General features: G+C 43.9%; 1 protein-coding gene across 5 annotated transcripts in view; it reads right to left on the reverse strand.

The window, feature by feature from the left end:
- Positions 1-827: 827 nt before the first annotated feature.
- The window catches only part of LOC131677102 (mucin-2), a 130,109-nt gene continuing 107,788 nt past the window's right edge, over positions 828-23,148 (reverse strand). For 3 of the 5 annotated variants that reach the window (XM_058956693.1, XM_058956696.1, XM_058956694.1), the window contains 3 exons: positions 16,681-23,132; positions 16,342-16,579; positions 828-8,716 (listed from right to left, as the gene is read on the reverse strand). In XM_058956693.1, the coding sequence (XP_058812676.1) occupies positions 6,347-8,716; positions 16,342-16,579; positions 16,681-23,132 (9,060 nt within the window). In that variant the 3' untranslated portion in view covers positions 828-6,346. The remainder of the gene's footprint in view (positions 8,717-16,341; positions 16,580-16,680; positions 23,133-23,148) is intronic. The other 2 variants (XR_009303283.1, XM_058956697.1) reach the window with 2 other exon arrangements.

A 23,148-nucleotide genomic window follows, 5' to 3' on the forward strand; every position in this document is an offset into this window, starting at 1 on the left:
AATGGAAATCATCTAAAACTGAGCTCTGACTGATCACAAAGCCGTCGGTGGTCAACTGAGGCTCTAGGGGGAATGTAGATGGAAGCAATGCATCCGCGACCTCATTACATGAATTATCGAAGGATGCAATCACTGAAAGTAGGGATCATTTTGCAGTCAACTGTATCAAGAATGTTCTTACTGCGGGGAGAAAGCTTATCAAGATGCTTTTAAGAGTGTCAGTAATATTTTAATATTTAAGCCAGTGCTGGTTTCTGAGATACTCGCAATATTAACTCAAGTCGGAGAATACCCCGCAGACTTCAACCTGATTTGCTGGTACATATACCCTTCGTAAAGGGCCCGTTACCAGCAATATCATTTGCCTGATTGAAGCTATTAAACACCATCCGAAGATTATCAGGGCGAATTTTAGATATTCCTGTCACGATCGAATATTAGAAACTCGAGAAATCTGCAATAAATTCAAACTAGCAGTTTTTGTCGTTATTGGTATGATTGGGTTTTGCTGCATAGATAGTTTTAGGTCTTTGGCGCGGAAGAAAATCACGCACAGTCCGGTTGCCGAGCATGGATATAACTTGAGCCGAAAAGTCGATTCTGTTTCGACATCCATCTTAACTTGTTGTCCAGTGCACGTTAGTAGGAGAACCAAGAAATATAATAGCGGTACTTACCTTTTCTTTATAACGGTATCCAAGCAGCTCACAAGATGAGACTATTCTTTCGTAGTTTAAGTAATTTGTTTTCCAACGGGCACGGTTCGAAGGCTGAAAGACAGTCAGACCTTAATTAGGTATTTCGGATCATTGTAACTCATTGTCGAAAAATTGAATAAAAATCTGTTTTATTGTTATTTTATAGTAATTTTCAATTTTCGTTAAACATTTTCTCTTTATACATGATCAATGGTTTGCAGAAACTTTATCCTGTCGCTCGCAAATCTCACTAATCGTTTAATTCACCTCAATATATCTAATACGGACGAAAAATTATAATACGAACCAATACGCAGAGAAGATACTTTCTAACATATTCGTACTTTAAGCGGTAGTACTGATGTAGATCAATCAATTTCACTAGCTCAACTTTAGTGTATTTATTTATACATTTGTTTTCTGTTTGCATGTAAATCTTCTATTGTTGGTTCGAACCGCAGCTCTTTGAGTGCGCCTTTAATTTGGTTGGGCAGTGGGCACGCGTCGAAAGAAAAAAAAACTACAAATAGAATCAACCACTGTCAATCTCCGTTTATTTGCTTTGTAAGTTTGTTTGCTGTTTCCGGAGCTATTTTTATATAAATATTAAATAAATCAGCTTTGAAAATAATACAAAACTAAATTACCTACTTACGTAATATCGTTTTCACTCTTATAAAATCTCTACAATTAGTTTACTTTGTTGTCACAGTCCCTTCGACGTTAGTCAGGGAAGGTAAAGCAAAAAGTCTTCATAAACTTAAAGTTGTGTTGTTTATATCCGTGTAACAACGGAGGAGTAAATTTAACCATATATTTTCATGTCTTATTTTCACTCTTTAGTTTTAGTTCGCTCACATTTTATCAGTGCGCATGTAGCTTTTAAAATCTTGCTTCAAAGATTTAAAACGTTTCGTTTTTATTACTGTTCACCTCTTAAAAGCTAAAAGTTCTTAGATTCTACTGTTCATATAGTATAATTGTAGCTTACTGCTGCCCGCTTTGATTTGTTTCATGTGGTTTTGAATAAGTTATTCGGTGTCTATCTTGCGGGTTTTTTTTCTTCTTGTTGCTCACTCATTCTTAAATTCCGTCGGTATTTGTTTCAAGCTTAGGTTAGCATCATTTTGTTGGGTGCAATCCGCGTGAGAGTAGAGCAGCGAAAAGTTTACTTGTCTAATGAGTTAAGTTAATCGTTAGTTTAAAACTGTACACCATCTCCGAGATATTTGGTTTTATGTACAGCGTGCGATTATCGAGACAATTTAAACCCCTTCCTAAAGTAGCATGATTAGCCTAACTGTACTATTAGTTATTTACTATATTTACAGTTACATATCTGACACTTATCAACGTTTGTCTCTTCATTTCTGTTTATCTCGACCGGTTTCACGTTTTGTTGTGTATTTTTGTTCTGCGTACTACTACTCGGTGGAGAGAATAATCCGCAACTAGTATGGTACAGTTTTTGTCGTTATTGGTACGGTTGGGTTTGGTTCTATAGGTGGCTTTATCAACTAAAGGTCTTGAATGTTATGTATGTCGCATCGAACATGTATTATGAAACGCTGGATTTTCATTTATCGTTAGGTTTATGTTAATAATACAAGCACCGCTGCCATGATAGGTTTTGTGGACACGCTTCGATGGATAAACTACTACTCTGCCCATGATCACATATTTGTCCCCTTTTCTACGGGATTCCTATCTTTATGGGACTGACTTCCGATCATAAGTAGTACTATGCATAAAAATCAAATTTGTTCGTAAAAACAACTGGCCGTTGTGGATATCCATATATTGGTACAAAAGATAAGGAGGTTTTATGCTTTCTGAAAAAAGAGACTGAAAGAATCTTAGCTCCAGGAAACTTCTCGTTGCTTATAAAATAAACAAAATATACCCATTAAAAACAGCTTACCTCTGGTGTAAAGGTTTTTTTTTTTCATTTAAACCATTTCTAGATTCCGAATTGTGAATTCGCATATAATCTAGTGTTCGATCCAAGGTTTTCATCACTGGGTCAGTACAGTACTAGATTCTGTCCCTACTTGGTGGTAACGTTTTAATTTCTTGTACTAGGAAACGAGAGGAATATTTTCCAACCGATCAAATTTTACCACATCAGGAAAAATTGAACAGACCCTCCATATGCGAATAACAATTTTTGAAAAATGTTTTTTATTTGTCTCAAGTTTTCAATCACAACCTGTACGGTTATCTTCCCTTTGCAAACACCCATGCAGTAACAACGGGTTGTACTACAATACCATTGAAGATTTGTAAACTTTTGCTTCAACAGCCTTCGCAGTCGGTTATTCCGCATATGAAACAAATGCAAGACTAATGCTCCGATGCTGAAAACAGATTTATGAGATCAGCGCATTTCCTCTGTACCATCAAACAAGTATCATAAATTACTTTTTAGCGCAACCGTTACCCGAAGACCAACACATTATTCAAACTAGCAAAAATATACGGCCTCATTCTGCGCGGCGTGTGACGTGAGACGACTAATCTCACCTCACTCTACGTGAATTTTCTCACCCAATTCTGAAGAGTCGCATCGGGTGACGTGAGACGCCCATTTAACCGCAATGGAGAATCTCACCTCACCCGAGTCAACTGTGAGAATCGAGTGAAAAAAGTCACGTAAAGTCACGTTAGTCACCTCAAGTCACACGCCGCGCATAATAAGTTCCATAGACAAGTGATGCTAGTTATGAGATGATTTAAAGAAGGCAAATACGAAAAGAATGGGGGTACTCTTGGGATGATTCTGTCACGTTCGCCCGAATGACATTCGCCCGAAAGCCATTTACCCGAAGGACATTTGCCCGAATGTCACATAAACCCGAATGTCATTCACCCGAATGCCACGAACACCCGAAAGACATTCGCCCGAATGCAACATAAACCCGAATGCCATTCGCCCGAATTCCATATACCCGAAAAACATCGAAATGTCAATCGAAAAAAATTAATTTATTAAGATGAAATACAAATTTTATTACATTTGATGCTATGAAGAAATTAACACTAAAGCTATACCAGTCAAATAGTTAATCCAATCACCTGGTTTGTATGATTTAACTAGGGTTTCCAGTTTTAGATCCTTTCGTGAGTTCTTTTTAGACTTTTTAGCTGTTGGTACCGCTTGTAGTGTACGTAAAACGTACGTAAAATACGTACTAGGGTTTTTCTCTTCAAGCTGCAACTGCTTCAACACACCATAGAATTTCCACGGCTGAACAAACCGTTTCATTTCTTGTGTTAGTCTTCTACATTATTGATGGTTCTAGGAATCTTTGTCGATACATTTTCGAAAACTGACCACGAAGCGGGGGGCAAAGAAGGGTTATCGCGAAACTTTTTGATTAGTTTCCTTCCTACCAAAAATACAATTTTTACTAATGTAATACAAAAAATCGTCGAGAGCCTTTGGACAACTTTTCCTCAATTCTTCGAGTGCCATTGGAATACCTTGATGGGGTAAGAAAGCCAAGGCAACAACTTGTTTGTACATTAGTTGTATTCTGTGATCTTCCGAATATTTTGTCTGAAGACCAAGTTGTTTTATTTTTCTGAAAAAACTTTGGTTTAGATGGAAGAATCATCCGTGAATTAGGTGGAAGAATCATCCTGTCTCGAAATCCAATATTACGTAGAGCTATTTGGTATATAGATTCAAGAAATTGCTCTTGTTTTAAAAGAAGGAATCAACCCTTATGTTTGAGTATACCGGGCAGACGAGTGGATCAACAGTTTCTTTGCAAACTTATTTGGCATGCAGATCCAAGGATTTGTTATGTTTGAAAGAAGCAATAAACTCCTAATTGTGGGAAAAGAGCTGCTCATGTTTAAAAGAAGGAATCAATCCCTAAGTGTGAGTAAACCGGGCAAACAAGTGGATCACCGGTTTGATTGCGAGGGCTATTTGGTATACAAACTCAAAGAACTGCTCATATTTAAAGAAGGAATCAACCCCTATATTTCAGTAAACCAAGCATACCAATGGATCACAGGTTTGCCGAGTAGGGACCTCCGCTTCGGTTCCTCCACCTCGTTAATTGTCGCAAAGCCGCATCACACTAGCTTCGCCACATAACATTTATGAGCTACTATTTACTAACGGTGTTGTACCAAATGGACTTCCACCATGCAAGATATAATTATTAATTTAGTTGATTCAATTCGTTAACGGAACATCTAAATATATATTTACCTCGATCGATGGTGTTTCCGAAAGATTTCTTATTATTTTGTCCGGTTTATCACAAGATTTCACCGCTCGAGCTGACAACTGCGTCCTATATGCATCAGCACCTGAAGAGCATTTGTGGCGTTGGCAACAGAACCTCAGTGACGTCGGATAGTACACCTAAAAGCGATATCGCATAGCCACATTGGTCAGTGTACGGTTGACTAATGTGGCTACGCCACATCGCTTTCTGGGGCACTGTCCGACTTCGCTGCCGCTCAGTCGGCTTTAAACTAGCTATAGCCCCTATGTTTGAGTAAACCGGGCAAACAAGAGGATCACAGGTTTGCTTATAACTCCGGCGACGGGTGGATCAACGCCTCGTCCAACGGAACCTCAGCGGCTTTGCGCCGCTTCGGATCCTTGGCCTCGGATATGCGGCCAAGCCGCATCAGACTAGCTCTGCTGTATAAGCTCACCTGTTATTGTTCAGTTTATCAAACTTTGGTTAAAGATTTTACATTTCCCGCTCGGATTTGGTTTATTTAGGTTAAAATACATCCTTTTGGCAAAAAACCGCATTAAAGTCGGACTTCTATCACTAAAGTCAGTAAACTAGACAATGACCCATTTTATATTATGCTTATGAGTGAATGTGGTATTCGGGTTAATGACATTCGGGCGAGTGGTCCATTCGGGTTGATGGCATTCGGGTAAATGGTCCATTCGGGTTAATGACATTCGGGTAAATGGTCCATTCTGGTAAATGGTTTTCGGGCGAACGTCATTCGGGTAAATGACTTTCGGGCGAATGTCATTCGGGCGAATGTGATAGAACCTCTTGGGATACATAGACTAGCGATTCCAAGTACATTTTGTTTTGTTTCGATTACAGAGGTTTTAATCATGCGGTCATTCGCCTTGTTTTCCGAGTTAGGAACATTCCTAAATCTATGTGTGGGATAAGGGATCGTACCCCGTTGAGTTGCGTACAACGTTTGTGAAGTCACGATATCCAAGATATCACTTCACCACTAAAATCATTGAAACAACCAGCTCATTTTTAACCCCATTTACGCTATAAATTCGGAAACTATGGACCTCACCGATAATTAAAAAAAAAAAAAAACAAATCGTGGATTGTAAAAATATTCGTTAAATTTCATTTAAAATATTCCTGCTGAATACTGCTCCCCCTTGCCGTGAGGCAAAATAACTATTCAAGGTAAAACTTTAAGATTCACAATTGATAAAACTTTTTAAGAATCACAATCGACATTACTAAAACCTACCCGTACATTGTAAACCGGCCTGCCGTAAACTCAACTTTTCCCGCAGCACACCCTACCTACACCGCCACTGTCGTTGCCGTTGCTTCGGAAGGTGCGTTGACTATTACCACTCCGTTTGCGGATGGTGGTAGTGGTCCTCCGACGCTCGTAAGTTGTCAAGATTTGATAATAGTTTTAACCGGTGGATCTCCACCACCGCCAGTACTGCTGTTACTACTGGTACTACTACTGCTGCTGCTGCTACTGTCCACCTGTACCGTACCCGTTGGGTTGTGATGGTTGTTGTTAAGATGATGCAGGTGGTGCAAATGAACTGTCTGTTGATGATGTATCACGTGGTTCAGATGGTGATTGTTAAGATGGGAATGATGGTGACTACTGGCATTATCGCCACCTTCCTCCATTGCCGAACCGAGACAGTCACTGATGTCATCGAGACGGTTGATTAGATGATATCGTCGTTTGTTCGACGATGGAGGCCGTTGCATGGTTTGAGGACTATCCGTCAGAAAAGATTGATCCAGTGGAAAGTGCAGCGCGGCCTCGGTTTCGTTGCTCTGCAGATTCAGGATGGAGTCGATAGCATTTTGAACCTGTCTGCTGATGTCTTCCTCGAAGTTCAGCGTAGGATGACCACTAGCATCAAAGTTGATGTGATTTAACTGATGCTGCAAATCGTTCGACGCCACATGAGAAGATAGCTGATGAAGATGATGGTGAGGCAGCTTGGAACCGTCGTTCGGTCCATCCAACCCTAGAAGTTCACGGTCAAGATAATTTAGTTTGCCGCCATGATTATGAGAGTGACTAGAGTTACTAAGACCACCACCGGTGCCAAGATCGCCAATCAGATTAGTGTCATCACAGTTTTCACCGCCGAGAACCGGCGAGTGGAAACAATTTTTGGACGATTTATGATCCGAAAGTGGACCATGATGAGCAGAAGGAACCTCGTTTGTCAACATACCCACCGTCCCACACATGCTGTTAAGATTATTCAGACTAAGACTGAGGTTAGTATCAAGCATATCCAGATCACCGGTCGCAGAAGCGAGTAGAATATCACCATTCCAGGAGGTGCGTTTCGAGTTAGTTGTGCTGCCGCTATTACTAGTGTTAGTGCTAGGTACATGTCGATTACCACCACCATTATCGTTAATAATATGATTGTTACCTGCGGTGATTGCATCGACACCTTGCTGAGTCTGCGTTTGAGCCCGGATATCGCCCGAACTGTGATCCGCGAGAGGTTGGTTTTGATTCTGAGCACATTCCAGCAACCAACGATGATCGTCGTTCTGATCCCTATTATTTTCCGGTAAACACTGTCTCTTTCCCGAGTTTTCCCCATCATCCCAATCACATTCCGATGAACTCCAGTGGCGCTTCTGACTCAACTGTGCCTGGATCATCTCAAAGTTGTTAGATTTATGCAAAAAGCTCGCATTATCCAGCGCACTTTCGCCACCCTGGAACAAGGCCTCCAGTCGTGTTTCGATCAAATCATCTTGCTTTTCCACTACTCCCTCGGGTGAGTTATCCTCGGAGCTTCTGTTGTGCAGAGGCGTTCCGCCGAACAAAGCTTCCAATCGGTTTTCTACTGATTTGTCCGAAGGCACACTTGATCCACCCGCACTTCCACCTACACCCGAATCGTGCTGTTGAGCATTGAAAAAATCCGCCAGTGGAGAATCTACTTGGCTACGACTAACATCGCCATCCTTCTCCTCACTCGACGGATTAAAGAGATCATCCAGTTGCTTCTCGATAATCTCCTCCTCCGGACTCTTCACACTTTTCGAAACATTCCCTCTTCGTTCCTCCGTCAGATAGTTGAGTTCCTTCTGAATGCACAACCATTCGTCGTACTGTTCGGTGGATTTTGCGTCATCATTCTTACTACCGCTGGTTCCACCTGGACACTGATTCTCACCGACGTGATTAAAGTAACTCAACGACGGTGGCGGTGGTGGCTGAGCCTGTGAGGCGGCTGTCGGCTGGCCTTTTCCACTATCACATTTCTTCATGATGAAACTAGGAGTAATCTCACTTTCTATATCATCGAAGCTGTCCATTTCTTTTTTGAACAAATCCGACGAAGTCCGTACCGCTTTACTTCTCACCGCCGGCATCGAATGCTGCTGACTAAAGTGCGAATTTTGCCCGCTCTGATGCCGATACGCCACCAGCTCGTCTGTTGCACTTGTTTCAAGTTTGATATTCTCTTCCTTGATGGTCGCAGCACCAACAGCTGTAAAAGACGCTGCTGCCGCCGCCACCGCCTGCTCAGCACATGGATCGAATGGGATCTCCTCTTTTTTAACTTTGCTATCTTCCTCACCGGTAGCATGCGATTGTTGCTGGAGCCACAATTCCTGTTGCTGCGGTTCCACACCCAGATGCATCTCGTTAACCATGGGGTTCAGCAGCTCATTGATGTTTAGCTGCATCTGAAGGATTTCTTCTTTCACGTCCGAGATGAGCATTCGATCCACCATCATCAGTTCGGTCGTGCGGACGTGGCGCTGTGGAAGATAACCAAAAAAAAAAAGATTTGTTAGTGGGAGCTTCTGACCCTTGTGACCTATGGAAATATGTATATGTAAATTGAAGCCAGGCGTCATTTTTTATCCTATTATCCGTTTTTAGATGGAACCATAAAGGAACTACCGATCCACACATAAAACAGCTACATTCCTTTATTAATCCTTATAAGACAGATATCTTCCGTTTAATTCCACTCTAGAAATCTATTTCTATAGTGGAATTAAACGGAAGACATTTGTCTTAACAGGATTAATTGTGACATTCCACTAAGTCGCTCAAAAAGTTTTGAATTTTGTAAGAAATTTTAGCAACATTCCGACAATCGCACCCGAAATCTTTCTGGAGATATGTGAATGACTAGCGAAATGAAAGCGCTTTACCTTCGACGATGCTTTTAGATGTAGAAGTTGGGGATAATTTGCAAAGTATTTGTAAATTGTTCACCACCAAATCCAGCGTGTTTGTCTCCAAAACCTTATTGGCGGACCAGATTGCCAACGCTACCAGTATTGTACCTTAACTTGAATATATGAGCTTAAAGTGAGTAATTTACATATTACCTCAGCTTTTAAAAAGACTAGGATCACCATCTTCTCCTGGCCCGGATAACATTCCACCTGTACATTTGAAAACATGTATTTCATGCCTAGCCGAATCACTTTGTCGATTATTTAACTTGTCGCTATCAATCGTAATGTTTCCCGGCTCATAGGAAACGGGAAAAGGGATTTCCGCATTAGACGCAGTATCGGAACTTTTCGAGCTAGTTGTTATGGACCGGTCGTTAACTTCTTTCATCTTTGAAGGGCTCGAGGACGGTTTGCAAACCGATGCTACATCCATCTATGTATCCACCGCTTTCGACAAAATCAATCGCGATATCGCCATCGCCAAATTGGCGAAGGCCAAACTCTTCCGTTGCTAGCCGTCAGCTTAGCGTGAATATATTCAACGGCTACTATGTTACGTCACGCATCCCGCAAGGAAGCCATCTCGGACCACACTTTTTCCTACTTTACTTCAACGATGTGAATTGCAGGCTAAGCAAACTGCGCTTATCGTACGCGGATGATCTCAAGGTAAATGCCCTGCGTAGTCCACGCCAACGTGAGTAAATACTCGAGATACAATCACACGCAAAACAGGGAAGCTTCTTATCAGTTGATTTGCCATTTTCCCTTGAGTCTTACACAGCGAGCACAACAGTTAACGGTTCACGGTACAGTTGTGCGAAGTCCGACCATCCAGTATTGTCCGTAAATCTTGCAACAAGAGTTCAATCACGCGACCATCACGTGAAAGCATGATCGAGTGTTGAATGTCATACGAGTAAGCTCCGTATTGGAGGTGCCCTCCTGCACATGATGTTCCGGCACCATCCAAAAAATACCAGCTAGTGGTCTAAATGGGACTTTCTCACCCTTCTAAATAAGACGTAGTTCCCGTTCGAAAGCGACATGCTGGGCCGCTTGTGCCATGGCTAGGTATAGTTCGCTTGGTGTCAGCAATTGATCAAATTCCACCCTTTTTAGTGCCTGAATCAATCGATACACCTATGCCAGCACATGAATGATGACAATGTAGCTCGATCGCCGGTCATGTAACAACCACTCAATGTCGTACTTGCTCCGAATGTTGTTAACCCTCACTTGAATTAACCTTATCTTGGAAGCTTCCTTCAACTGATTATCGTCAATCACATGCTTCTTCTGCTCTTCTGGAGCTCTTCTGGAGTGTGACCGCGTGACGTACAATCCGCAGGGTTGCCGTGAATTCCCGCATCGTTCGCGTGGTAGTAAGTTTGCCAGTTGCGAGGTTGAGCAAAAAACCATTTAAGAACAATAGAGCTGTCTGTCCATACCCTAATTTCCACCTCTAAACGAACAAGTGCGTTTGTTATCCGTTCCATCAGTTCTGCAAGTAGTACCGCCGCATTGAACTCCCTTCGCGGTACAGACACTTGCTTGATTGGTGCCACCCTTGTTTTAGCCACCAAGTGAGTCACAATAATATTCCCTTCCATATCCTTTGCTTGGGTGTACGCTACCGCATTGTATGCCACCTCTGATGCATCTGAAAAATCATGCAATTCTACTTTTCCATTTTAATTCGCTGCAAAGCGAGAAAGGCGATTGTTATTTGAAGTTGTCTCTTGTTGTCTGTCTACGTAGCCTCTACTGTGGGATGCAGCGGATCATCCTAGGAAATATCACTAAGCCTTAAAACAGAGTTTTGCATATAATCACAAAAGTCAGTCAACCAAACGGATCAAAAAAATTCGACGAATCTGGTAGCAGTTGATGCTTAGTATTTAGAGTTTGAAGACAGGTTGACCTTGAAAGAGAATGCGTCTTCTCCAGGCCTTGACTGCATTTGGTTGATTGGTCCATTTCACGCCGTCAAAAACTGCTCGTCTTCCGTTTCGTTCCGTAGTAGCTCTAAACAGTTCGCAATCCATTTTCTCAATTTGAATCACGCCGAATCCAATATTTTCACAATTACAGGGTACAAATACTGCAATTTCTTCTCCATTTGCGACTGCTTCTTTGATAAAACCTTCCCTCCATCAGCCTTTTTAGAAAACGCCGTACACGTTTCCAAAGCATTGCGTCGATCATCCAAAAATTTCAAAAACTCGTCGAACGACAGATTCCCCATATCGATGATGCTTTGTGCCCACAAGGAACGGGATTCCTTGTCCATTTTTTCAAGAGAAGGTGGACAATCCAAGGATCACGAGTGTTGTAACTCATCTCGGAGTGCATTCAGCTGACGTCCTACGTCATCAGAAATAGAGACCAGGTTCTGAAGGTTGCTGGAAATAGCTGCAACTATCGCCTTTTGTTCCACAAACTCCCGAATAAGAGCGAACACTGTGTACTTTTTTATTGTAGAAGTTTACGTCACTTACGCTTCCCTATACTGCCACTATACGCATAAATGTTCCATGTTCTATGGGATTCCCTATACACATTGGACATGCGTATAGCGGTAGTATAGTAGGCATCCGAAATCGGATATGAGCTGACGAACCTTTTTGCGTTGCTTTCCAGGTAGATGTTTCCCGGCTCATAGGAAACGGGAAAAGGGATTTCCGCATTAGACGAAGTATCGAAACTTTTCGAGCTAGATGTTATGGACCGGTCGTTAACTTCTTTCATCTTTGAAGAGCTCGAGGACGGTTTGCAAACCGATGCTATCTACATCTATCTATCCACCGCTTTCGACAAAATCAATCGCGATATCGCCATCGCCAAATTGGCGAAGGCCAAACTCTTCCGTTGCAACGCGTTGCAAGCCGTCAGCTTAGCGTGAATATATGCAACGGCTACTATGTTACGTCACGTATCCCGCAAGGAAGCCATCTCGGACCACTCTTTTTCCTACTTTACTTGAAGGTAGATGCCCTGCGTAGTCCACGCCGACGTGGATTATCAGTTGATTTGCCATTTTCCCATTTATCAGTTGATTTGCCATTTTCCCATTTTGAGTCTTACACAGCGAGCACAACAGTTAACGGTTCACGGTACAGTTGTGCGAAGTCCGACCATCCAGTATTGTCCGTAAATCTTGCAACAAGAGTTCAATCACGCGACCATCACGTGAAAGCATGATCGGGTGTTGAATGTCATACGAGTAAGCTCCGTGTTGGAGGTAGCCCCCTACACTTGATGTTCCCGCACCATCCAAAAAATACCAGCTAGTGGTCTAAATGGCACTTCTTCACTCTTCTGAATAAGCCGTAGTTCGAAAGCGACATGCTGAACAGCTTGTGCCATGGCTTGGTATAGTTCGCTTGGTGTCAGCGATGATTCAAATGCCACCTTTTTTAGCGCCAGCACATCAATGATGAACATGTAGCTCGATCGCCGGTCATGTAACAACCACTCAATGTCGTACTTGCTCCGAATGTTGTTAACCCTCACTTGAATTAATCTTACCTTGCAAGTTTCCTACAACTGATTATCGTCAATCACATGCTTGAGTGTGAGAAGCTCTTCTGGAGTGTTACCGCGTGACGTACAATCCACAGGGATGTCGTGAATTCCTGCATCGTTCGCGTGGTAGTAAGTTTGCCAGTTGCGAGGTTGAGCAAAAAACCATTTAAGAACAATAGAGCTGTCTGTCCATACCCTAATTTCCACCTCTAAACGAACAAGTGCGTTTGTTATCCGTTCCATCAGTTCTGCAAGTAGTACCGCCGCATTGAACTCCCTTCGCGGTACAGACACTTGCTTGATTGGTGCCACCCTTGTTTTAGCCACCAAGTGAGTCACAATAATATTCCCTTCCATATCCTTTGCTTGGGTGTACGCTACCGCATTGTATGCCACCTCTGATGCATCTGAAAAATCATGCAATTCTACTTTTCCATTTTAATTCGCTGCAAAGCGAGAAAGGCGATTGTTATTTGAAGTTGTCTCTTGTTGTCTGTCTACGTAGCCTCTACTGTGGGATGCAGCGGATCATCCTAGGAAATATCACTAAGCCTTAAAACAGAGTTTTGCATATAATCACAAAAGTCAGTCAACCAAACGGATCAAAAAAATTCGACGAATCTGGTAGCAGTTGATGCTTAGTATTTAGAGTTTGAAGACAGGTTGACCTTGAAAGAGAATGCGTCTTCTCCAGGCCTTGACTGCATTTGGTTGATTGGTCCATTTCACGCCGTCAAAAACTGCTCGTCTTCCGTTTCGTTCCGTAGTAGCTCTAAACAGTTCGCAATCCATTTTCTCAATTTGAATCACGCCGAATCCAATATTTTCACAATTACAGGGTACAAATACTGCAATTTCTTCTCCATTTGCGACTGCTTCTTTGATAAAACCTTCCCTCCATCAGCCTTTTTAGAAAACGCCGTACACGTTTCCAAAGCATTGCGTCGATCATCCAAAAATTTCAAAAACTCGTCGAACGACAGATTCCCCATATCGATGATGCTTTGTGCCCACAAGGAACGGGATTCCTTGTCCATTTTTTCAAGAGAAGGTGGACAATCCAAGGATCACGAGTGTTGTAACTCATCTCGGAGTGCATTCAGCTGACGTCCTACGTTATCAGAAATAGAGACCAGGTTCTGAAGGTTGCTGGAAATAGCTGCAACTATCGCCTTTTGTTCCACAAACTCCCGAATAAGAGCGAACACTGTGTACTTTTTTATTGTAGAAGTTTACGTCACTTACGCTTCCCTATACTGCCACTATACGCATAAATGTTCCATGTTCTATGGGATTCCCTATACACATTGGACATGCGTATAGCGGTAGTATAGTAGGCATCCGAAATCGGATATGAGCTGACGAACCTTTTTGCGTTGCTTTCCAGGTAGACACCCAGCTACTGCATCTTCATATGTTGTTTCATATGTCCTTAAACGACCTCCAATATTTTCTTTCGCCGTTAAATGTCGGCACATTGATCGGTGGAAGTTTGACAGGTGTACAAGGTGAACGTTTCGATACCTGTTCTCCTTCTGCTGCTTTACCCCTTCCTCCAAGTTGGTTCCGTAACATTATCGCGCGCTATGTTTCCACAAGCATTTTCATTACCACTTTCAAATCCTGATAGGCCGTTCTTCCACTAGTTGTGGAAACTATTTCCAACTCATTCTCTTGTAGCTGCGGTATGTAATGTTCCAGGCAATCTTTCGCACAGTAGTACTTGCTAGTGAATCCCTCCCGAAAATTGTGCGATTGCGTCTAGATCGGATTGACTGTCTTCTATTTCCCACTGTGCTCTCCGAAAGTCATCAACAAGATACTTGAGTTGGGTACGCCGATCGAGTGCTTCACTGATAGACGCCTTCCGGTCATGTACCGTATCGGCTTCCGAGCACTCCCATGTCAACTGCATCAGCAATGCCAAGAATCAATTTGAAATCACAAACGGAGGGTCAGTCCACTAGTCGTATTTCCGAAATTTGTCCGAGATATAACGCAGGATTAATATCTGGTCTGTTGTTAATCGTCCATTTTGGTATTCACCTTCAAACAATTCAGCCAAGTGATGCGTTTTGTTAAACAGAATAGGATACCATCCAACCAATCCAAAGGTATTTCTGCTTCCATCCAGATCATCAAGGTATCAATGGATTGCTTCATACTGTCGGCGACGAATTTTAGAAGCTCGAACGAGATTCCGTTATTGCCATCGGCCTTACTGTTTTTGAACTCCGTACTTCGTTTGACATGGTGGATCCAAGGTTTGTCAATCATTCTCAATTCTTATTGGTAATGGTGATATCTCCAAATTTTGTTATGTAGTTCGTTTGTTTAAGTGCTTCGCGGAGCCTAAGGATCGAATGAATCGTCATTGGGTGTCGCTTTTGTCCATTCTTTCATCGCTGTAGTTGCCTTGAACATCACAGTCACGGTTTGATATGCTTCTTCGATTTGCTGACAACGGTCGTGCAGCATTCTTCTCAGCTGTTCTGACCATGTTTGGCGGCGCGGTTTTGCTACTACAGAAGTACTGGATGTAGTCGTTGCTGATTCAATATTGGATTGCGCTTTAGCTATTGTTGCTGGCTGATCAATTGTCTGGGTTTTACTTTTGGGCATGAAGTCTGGATGTTTTTGTTGGTTGTGACTGGTGTTTTTGTCTTTCCACGTACTGTTTTCCATACCTAGCAGATTTTTTACAGAACTGACACGGAGCAGTTTGTTAGCCATAAATGCACCGTATGGTCTGTGAATGGAGGGGTACCATGTTCCAGGGTTACAGAAATGAAGCATTTTAGTCGCATTCTCACCACCCGAACTCTTCCCAATGGGGAATAAATTCATCCAAGCATCGCCTTTAATCTGCAGATTGCTCTATCAAGTGTACCAGGAGCAAAATCATGTAGGCTTACGTTGATTACACCGTGTCCCACAAAGATGCGGATCTGACCAAACTGTTACCATGATCAACAAAGTGTATCATGTTGTTACTGTAGATACATTGATCTAGTGAGATACGAGTCGTGAATTGCTGAAGCTAACTCAAGTAAATATCATACTAATTTTCGTCTCGTCTCCGCGAGTACGTATTCGTCGTACCCTCACTTCTTACTCCGATGTAGCCGCTCATGATCGTTGAGTGGAGACTCTCCTTTCCAATAACTAAATAAAACAATTATTCCCGTTGATACCTGGGCATTTCCCTCTCCGATGATCAGGTTTGTTTTGTGTATTCTCCGTACATTTTAGGGATCCTCCGGTATTCAAATTGGTAATATCCTAGATATTTGCCGAATTCCGCACGTTTGCCGTACGCAGCTCAGATGCGGAACTTTGTCCCAATTTGCTTCCTGTATCCGCACCCCGAAGAACCTTACTGAAAAGTGTGAATTTTGATGACTTTTCATATTTACCCTGAATTGAAAGTTGGCCCTGGCTTTAGGAAAGTTGTAAAGGGAATATGAGAAGCAACCTAACAGATTGTGCCTAATGCTGCAATAATCAAACCCTCTCGTGATATAAACCTGCCGTCCGTGCTTTCAGACTGGTTAGAGTGTTGCAACATTCAGTAGGCTTGTATAGTGTACCAAGCGTTATCGAAAAGAGAGAAATACAATATATCCACGCGCCGGTACACACTCCGTCAACCATACTCCACTTACCATCGATTCCTGCATCAGCAAGTACTGGTACTTGTTCAGCATATTCTTGTAGATCACGGGAAACTCTAAAGCCGCTGCTTCGAAGACATCCTCTTCCCCTTCATCCTCCTGACACCGTTCCTCGTACATGCAGTGGTAACGGATTAGCCGTTTCACCGCGTCCTGCTTATCACCGAAGGGCGTACTGGTGTCCGGTCTGGTGCAAGCATCTTGATCCACCGAGATTTGACGTTCGAATCTAGAAAACGAAAAAACAAAACGTTAGCTCCGATTAGTGTCAGATTTGGGATGCGCCTTTCCGTCAGACACATCGCTGTCTTTGATCAATATCACACTCACAAACTTAAACGCGGCACTACGACCGGCTTGGTGCTGCCCAGGATGGTCGTGGTTACAATCGTTGGCGTGGCCGGTGCCGCGACAGTAACGGCTGGGGGTGCCGGAATAGTCGGGCCGCTGTTAAAAATCGATGTGATCACAGGAGAAGTGTTGATGCTGGTTGCAGTTGACGGTTGCATTGTTGCTGTCGTTACCAAATGAGGTATGCTGGAGTTCGTTGAAACGATTGCTGTAGGAGTTGGGGCTGTTGGTGTAGCCATTGTAACTAACGGCGGAGGTACGTTGGTCATCGGTTGTGGAGGTTGCTGCAGCTGAATGTGAAGGGAAGGATTTGCTTGAACTACGATGCCACCGGTAGATGTTGAAATCACCGAAGGCTTTGGTGTAGTTGCCACCCCTGTCACATTTTGAGGGAGTGCGTTGGTGAGGATAGCTTGGGATCCACTCACTATGACAATTGATTGACCAGAGTAAGATTTACTCGGATGGGACATTGACATAGATGTAGGGACGAGGGGTGGTGGAACTGGCGTATTTGTTTGGTGCTGTGTGGATAACAGCGATGGTGGGGGTGTTGGGGGTACTTCGATCTTGGTCACGCTCATTGAATGTGATTGCTGTGGTTGTGTAGGAACCAACGAGGGCATGGGAATGCCAGTTTGAGTACTCGTTAGTGTGATATTTTTATTGTTCAAAATAATTTGATGCTGCGGATGGTGCGGTTGAGATTGATGCTGCATTGGCTGCTTTGAGTTGATTTTTATGATCGACTGCCCGACTGTCTGGGGCTGTTGGGCGCACGTTACTGTCGTGTTGGATGGAAGTGCTGAGCTGATCGGAATTATCGAAGTCGCTGGTGTTCCTGGCAGTTTCGTGGGGGCTCCCTTGGTATGCTGTGCTTGCATGCTATTGGTTATAGTGATGGACATTGATGGACTGCAACTAGTGACAATCGAACTGGCACAATTTGAAACTGAAGAAGCCGGAATGATAATATCCTGTTTGGCTACCTGCGGTGAACTGATCTGAATTGGTGACGGAATAGTTTGCATGTTAGCACCACCTTGGTACATAGCAGCATTTGCCGAAGTTGGCGTTACAGTTATTGGTGATACGATTGCTTGTTGAGGCTTTGGTTCGCTGCTTATTATGGCACCTCCGGGAGTTGTTCCTGTGATAGGTGCTGGTGGAGGAGGAGGAGGAGGTACATTTGCGGCAGCAACCGCTAGAGCATGCCCGGCTGGTATCGTTGGAATGATTTTCCCTGTGGCCAAAATTTTCTGTTGTTCGATAAATAATCGCTGCAGTGCTTGCGTTATTTCGGAATCCGTCATGCTTTGAATGTTGGTTAGTACGGGCAGTGGTTTATTGAAGATTGGATTCGTGGGATCAAAGTCCGCCGGAATGGTTAGTGTGGCCAGTAAATTTTTATTCTGTAGTTTTGCCGAAAGTTGCTGTATTTGGTGCTGGACGTTTTTCAATAGTTGTTGTTTCTGGGGCGTTAACTGAATAGTTTGAACCCTTGGCACGACACTGGGCGTTCCGACACTGGAACCGGTCATTAGTGGTCCGCCAGAATTGACACTTACTAGCGGTGGCATTGGATTCAGCATCGGCTGCGACGAAGGGAGCTGGGAAGTATGGCTTATCTTTCCTTTTTTACTATTGCTACTACTTATGCTACTACCACTGATAACATTATTCGGTTGAACACACACATTTACACTGCTGCTACTACTACTATTACTACTGCTACTGATGCTGCTGTTGTTGCTGTTGATGCTAAGGTTACTAGTGCTGTCGTATCGAGTATTCGTACCGGTAACCGCCGTGTTACCGGCGTTATTCACAATAAGATTATTGCACTGGGTTGTTCCGCTAACAGAATTGATAGCTCCTGGGACTGGTTTAGTCATCATTGTTGTTTTACTGCCACCACTACCGATATGTATCTGCTGATGCTGTTGCTGTGGTTGAACCTGTGCTACCGGCGGTGGTTGTGCCGGCGGTGGATTCGACACAAAATTATTCGGATTCACTGTACCAACGATCTTTGTTCCAATTTTCGTGCCATCCTCAGCCAGGATCGGTTGAGCGTGCTGTCCTGGTTGAAGTATGACGTTTTGTGGAAGTCCACTGCCCACCGGGTTCACTTTCACTAAGCTTGGTGTTTTGGTCGGCTGTTTGTCTGCTTTCTTTGCTCGACTTCGTTTCGGTTTCTCCGGTTTTACCGGATTAATCGCCTTATTGGTTATCACTGGCATTGGCGTTGGTTTAAAATGTTGATTGTTTTGAATAACAACTTGTTGCTGTTGATGAAATTGAGGCATGTGAGGCTGGGTCTGCTGTGGTTGTGGTTGAGGTGGAGGTAAAGCTTGTGGTGGTGGTTTCGGTTCACTGGATTGCGTAACGTTTCCAACATTGTTAAAGTGTATCTGACCTTGTAGCATACATTGAGCTAACTGTTGGGCATTGATCCCGGTCGGTACGATCAAAAGCCGTTCCATGGGTCCTAGAGCTGCCGTTGTTTGACCAGGGCTTAACTGAGTAATTTGATTTGTCAGTGTATTCAGGGAGAACAGTTGCTGATTTGGTGCAACTTTGGGAAGCTCTACAAATTTCGGTGCATTCGAATTGATGACGACCGTCTGTTGTTGAGGTGGTTGATGCTGAATTGTCGGATGAGCATCGATTTGTGGTTCGTGCTGTTTTCTGACTTCCTTTAGACTTTGCGTCACACCAGTTGTGTGCGTGTGACCAAGAGTCTGTTGTTGTTGTTGTTGTTGTTGAACCAGTTGTGGAGGCGCCTGCTGTACTATTTGCATGGGGCTGGATGACGTCATCGTGTGACTGGGTTGGGAGCTGAATGTCGGTATAACATGTCCGGTTGGTGTTGGTTGATGCTGAGAACTGGTAACAATTACATTTCTTTGTTGGATTTGGCCACTAACTGTCGCTACGGTTTTAGGAGTATGCTGAATCACTGGTGCTAAATGATGATGTTGGTGATTCATATGCGTCGTGGGCGCAACTGGTGGCAAAAGTTTCGACGGTTCATTCACCAAACTTACATTTCCCAGGGCACCGGAGAGAATTGCTTGTAGAATCATTTGCGACTGACTGTCCTGAGGACTGTTGACATCGTGTTTCAAAATAAGATGTCCATTCTCGCCCAACGAGAGGCTTAACGCCCCGGTCAATTGTGAAAGTATGCCTTGAGCCGACGGTTGTTGCGGCGGCTGATGATGTACAGGTGGCGGTGGCTGTGGTGGTTGTGGTTGTACTGGTGCCGGTTGCATCACTTGCTGGCTTGAAGGTTGAGATTGTTGTTGAGTTACCATCGTTGGAACAGGTTGTGGCTGTAGTTGAACTGGCAATGAAGGATTTACTGGAGCTGGAACATGTGGTAAAGTTCCAACTTGGAACTGTTGGCCAGAGGTTTTGTTATCGAGAATGGGGGTGATTTGTATCTGATTGTTAATCATTCCTTTCGTGGTTTTGTTGTTGTTTATTGTCGTACCATCGATCTGTGAGATCTGAATGTTGCCAATTTGCGTCGGAACATTTGCGTTGATCGTGTCTAGCGTTTTATCGACCATTTTCTTGCCGTTTTTCTTGCCACCGCCAGATTTCTTTTTGGTGGGTGTTACCGTAGTTTTACTGGGCGATATCACCATCGAGGTGGTTACTGGGGAGGTTAAAGTTGCCGTTACAATCGGAGAGCTAAAACTTGTTGAAGTGGTCAGCATCGGTTGGCTCACTGTAGTGTAGTGTTGGCTTAGGACAGCAGTAGAAAAAACAGGAGCTGTTGAAGTGGCTGCCTGGATTAGCTGATTTTGAATTTCATTTATTTGACTTTGTAGCGTCGGTGTCATCTGTGTGCTCAGGACGTTGTTCATCAAGCTGTTGACGCAAATTGTATTTTGCGGAGTGGTAATTGGTGCCGTGTTACTAGTCGCGGTTGAAATTGTCTGAGTTGGTGCCACCGTTGCAATACTAACTATTTTGGTGTCTTCCGCATTGCCACTGGAAAGCCGAGGGATGGAGATCGTGTACGGTTGGGCAGAGTTGGGATCACCGGATGGATCAATTGTGATCATAAATGGAGGATGTTCTTGATGGTGCTGTGGTTGAGTTGAAGGAACCGGATGTGACTGAGGAGTTGGCGGTTTTGGAATTGGTGGTTCGTTTGATACCGTGGTCTTGATTTGAGCATCTTGTCCTTCCAACCCGGAAGTTGGGATTGAGATCGTATAGGGAAAGTCAAGATTGGAGCCAGCGGCACTAGCTGGAATGGTGATCATTATGTCGGTGGTTGCTGCTGGTACCGGTGGAGCCGGTGGTGGTGACATTAACTCCTTGGGAACGGATTCGTTCGGTATCACAATATTGGCGTATTCTGCGGGTGTTTGTACAGCTGTCTGCACTAGAGGCGGTGGAGGCAGAGCGGTCGGCTGTTCGTCTGCGTCCATAAAATCGTCATCCTCAATGCCAATACCGGAAATTTTCATAAGATTAGCAAGATCCAGTTTTCCGGTTGACGTGTGTGTATTGACGAATGTCGGTGATGTCGGTGGAGAGGACATCGGTTCTGAATACGTCACCGAGGTCGGCGTTGATGAGATCGTCGTAGCACTAACCGTAGAAGCTTGGCATGAGACTGGTACGCTTGGTGTTACGATAATCGGGGCAGCAGTGGCAATCGGAGGCTGTGTTGTCTTTTTCTTTTTACTCTTCCGTTCCTTTTTCGGCTTCTCGACTTCGAACTTATGTTGAACCTGATGATGATGTTGCATTTGCATTGGAGACTGCTGTGCTATAGTATTACCGCTGAAATACTGCTGTTGTTGTTGAGATGGGATTTGCGTTGTAATTAATGGTGCCGGTAGACGGTTTGATTCCTGGGATACGGGTGGAATAATTTGCGTTGTATGTAGCTGTCCATCCATAGATGAATTGGTTATGATTTGTCCTTGCGGCGTTTGTTGGTTTGGTACATTTGTCGTTGCCGTTATCGTTCCGCTCGGTTGTGATGCAGCAAATTGAATGTTTTGATGACCAGTCATAACAATTTCTCCCGGTTGAGTCGATGATTGGACGGCTGGTGTCGGGGGAGGGGACGTAAAGGTAGCCCCACTTGCAGCAGCCGCTGCCGCTGCTAGTTGGGAAAAATTCGCACTACCAAGCTGATTCAGGTTGATATTCTGATTCTGTAAGCTGAAACCACCTATACCTTGCTGGAACTGGGCCGGTAACGAGGTTAACAATTGGCCGTTCAGTCCATTTGGCACTTGGATCTGGGTTAGATTCCCATTCAACTGTAGATTCTGTAATTGAGCTACTCCTTGACTGAGCAAATGTTGATTTATTGCAGCAGCTAGCTGCTGGGGTTGTCTTTGCCCCGACAGTCCCTGTATTTGGGTCAATGGAACTCCTTGATTGGTTTTCAGTCCGGGTATGTTTTGCTGTACCAGGTTACCTTGAGAGGATACTATGAAAGTTGGAGCGGCCGCAAGTTGCATTGCTGCGTTGGTGTTTAATATCCGCAGCACTTGCTGAGGCTGCTGTTGCTGTAGTTGTGGTCTGGAATTGTGAATCACTAAACTTGGCGCTGCAAGCTGCGGAGTTGGAGGTCGCAGGATTAGTTGTACACCCTGAGGGGTGTTCTGCTGCACAATTACTGGCATCTGGTTGAGTAGCAGAGGTTGTGCATTTAAATTCCCCGCCGGCAGGATAATTGAACCACTATTTTGGGAAGCAGTAGCTGCAGCTGTTGTAGCACCCGTAGGCGTTGTTTGTGGTGTTGCCACCAGTTGAGGTTGTTGGGCGGCACTAGAGTGAGACTGTTGTTGAGCTTGGTGTGAACCAGACTGTGTCAAATACTGCCCTCCAGTGGCTGTCTGTGTGACATGCAGCTGTGCCGGCATGTGGTTCATTACCGTCGCTATCGATGTCTTCGGTTGACTCATTACTGTTTTGCTTCCGGTGTAACTGAGAGAGGTAGGGTTGAAACTAACTTGTATTTGTTGCTGGGGGCTCTGGTGAGCAGACCCTGGTGATGGAGATACAGAAGGAGTTACTGGTTTTGGCAAGATTTGTTGTGGACCCTTCTGATGTTTCTGGCCATGTCCACCGATGAACGCAGTACTCCCCGAAACAGACACCGACGCTGGTGACGAAGACGCTGAACCGGAGGACGGAGAGGATGTTATGATCTGTTGTATGTACTGCTGTTGCTGGTGGTTATGATGCGTTGTATGCAGTGCCTGATGATTGAGGTGTTGGGGTTGGGGTGAATGCGATATGATCGTTTGACGATTTTGCAGCTGCTGCGGTTGTCCCTGGATAGAAGATGGTTGCTGCTGATGCTGCGAAACAGCCGGATGTTGAGTGATAAATTGAGAACCTTGAAATATTTGCACTATTTGATTGCCGGCGCCCATTACAGGATACTGAAAGATAAGAACA

This window comes from Topomyia yanbarensis, chromosome 1, assembly GCF_030247195.1.
Source record: "Topomyia yanbarensis strain Yona2022 chromosome 1, ASM3024719v1, whole genome shotgun sequence".
Lineage (NCBI taxonomy): Eukaryota > Metazoa > Arthropoda > Insecta > Diptera > Culicidae > Topomyia > Topomyia yanbarensis.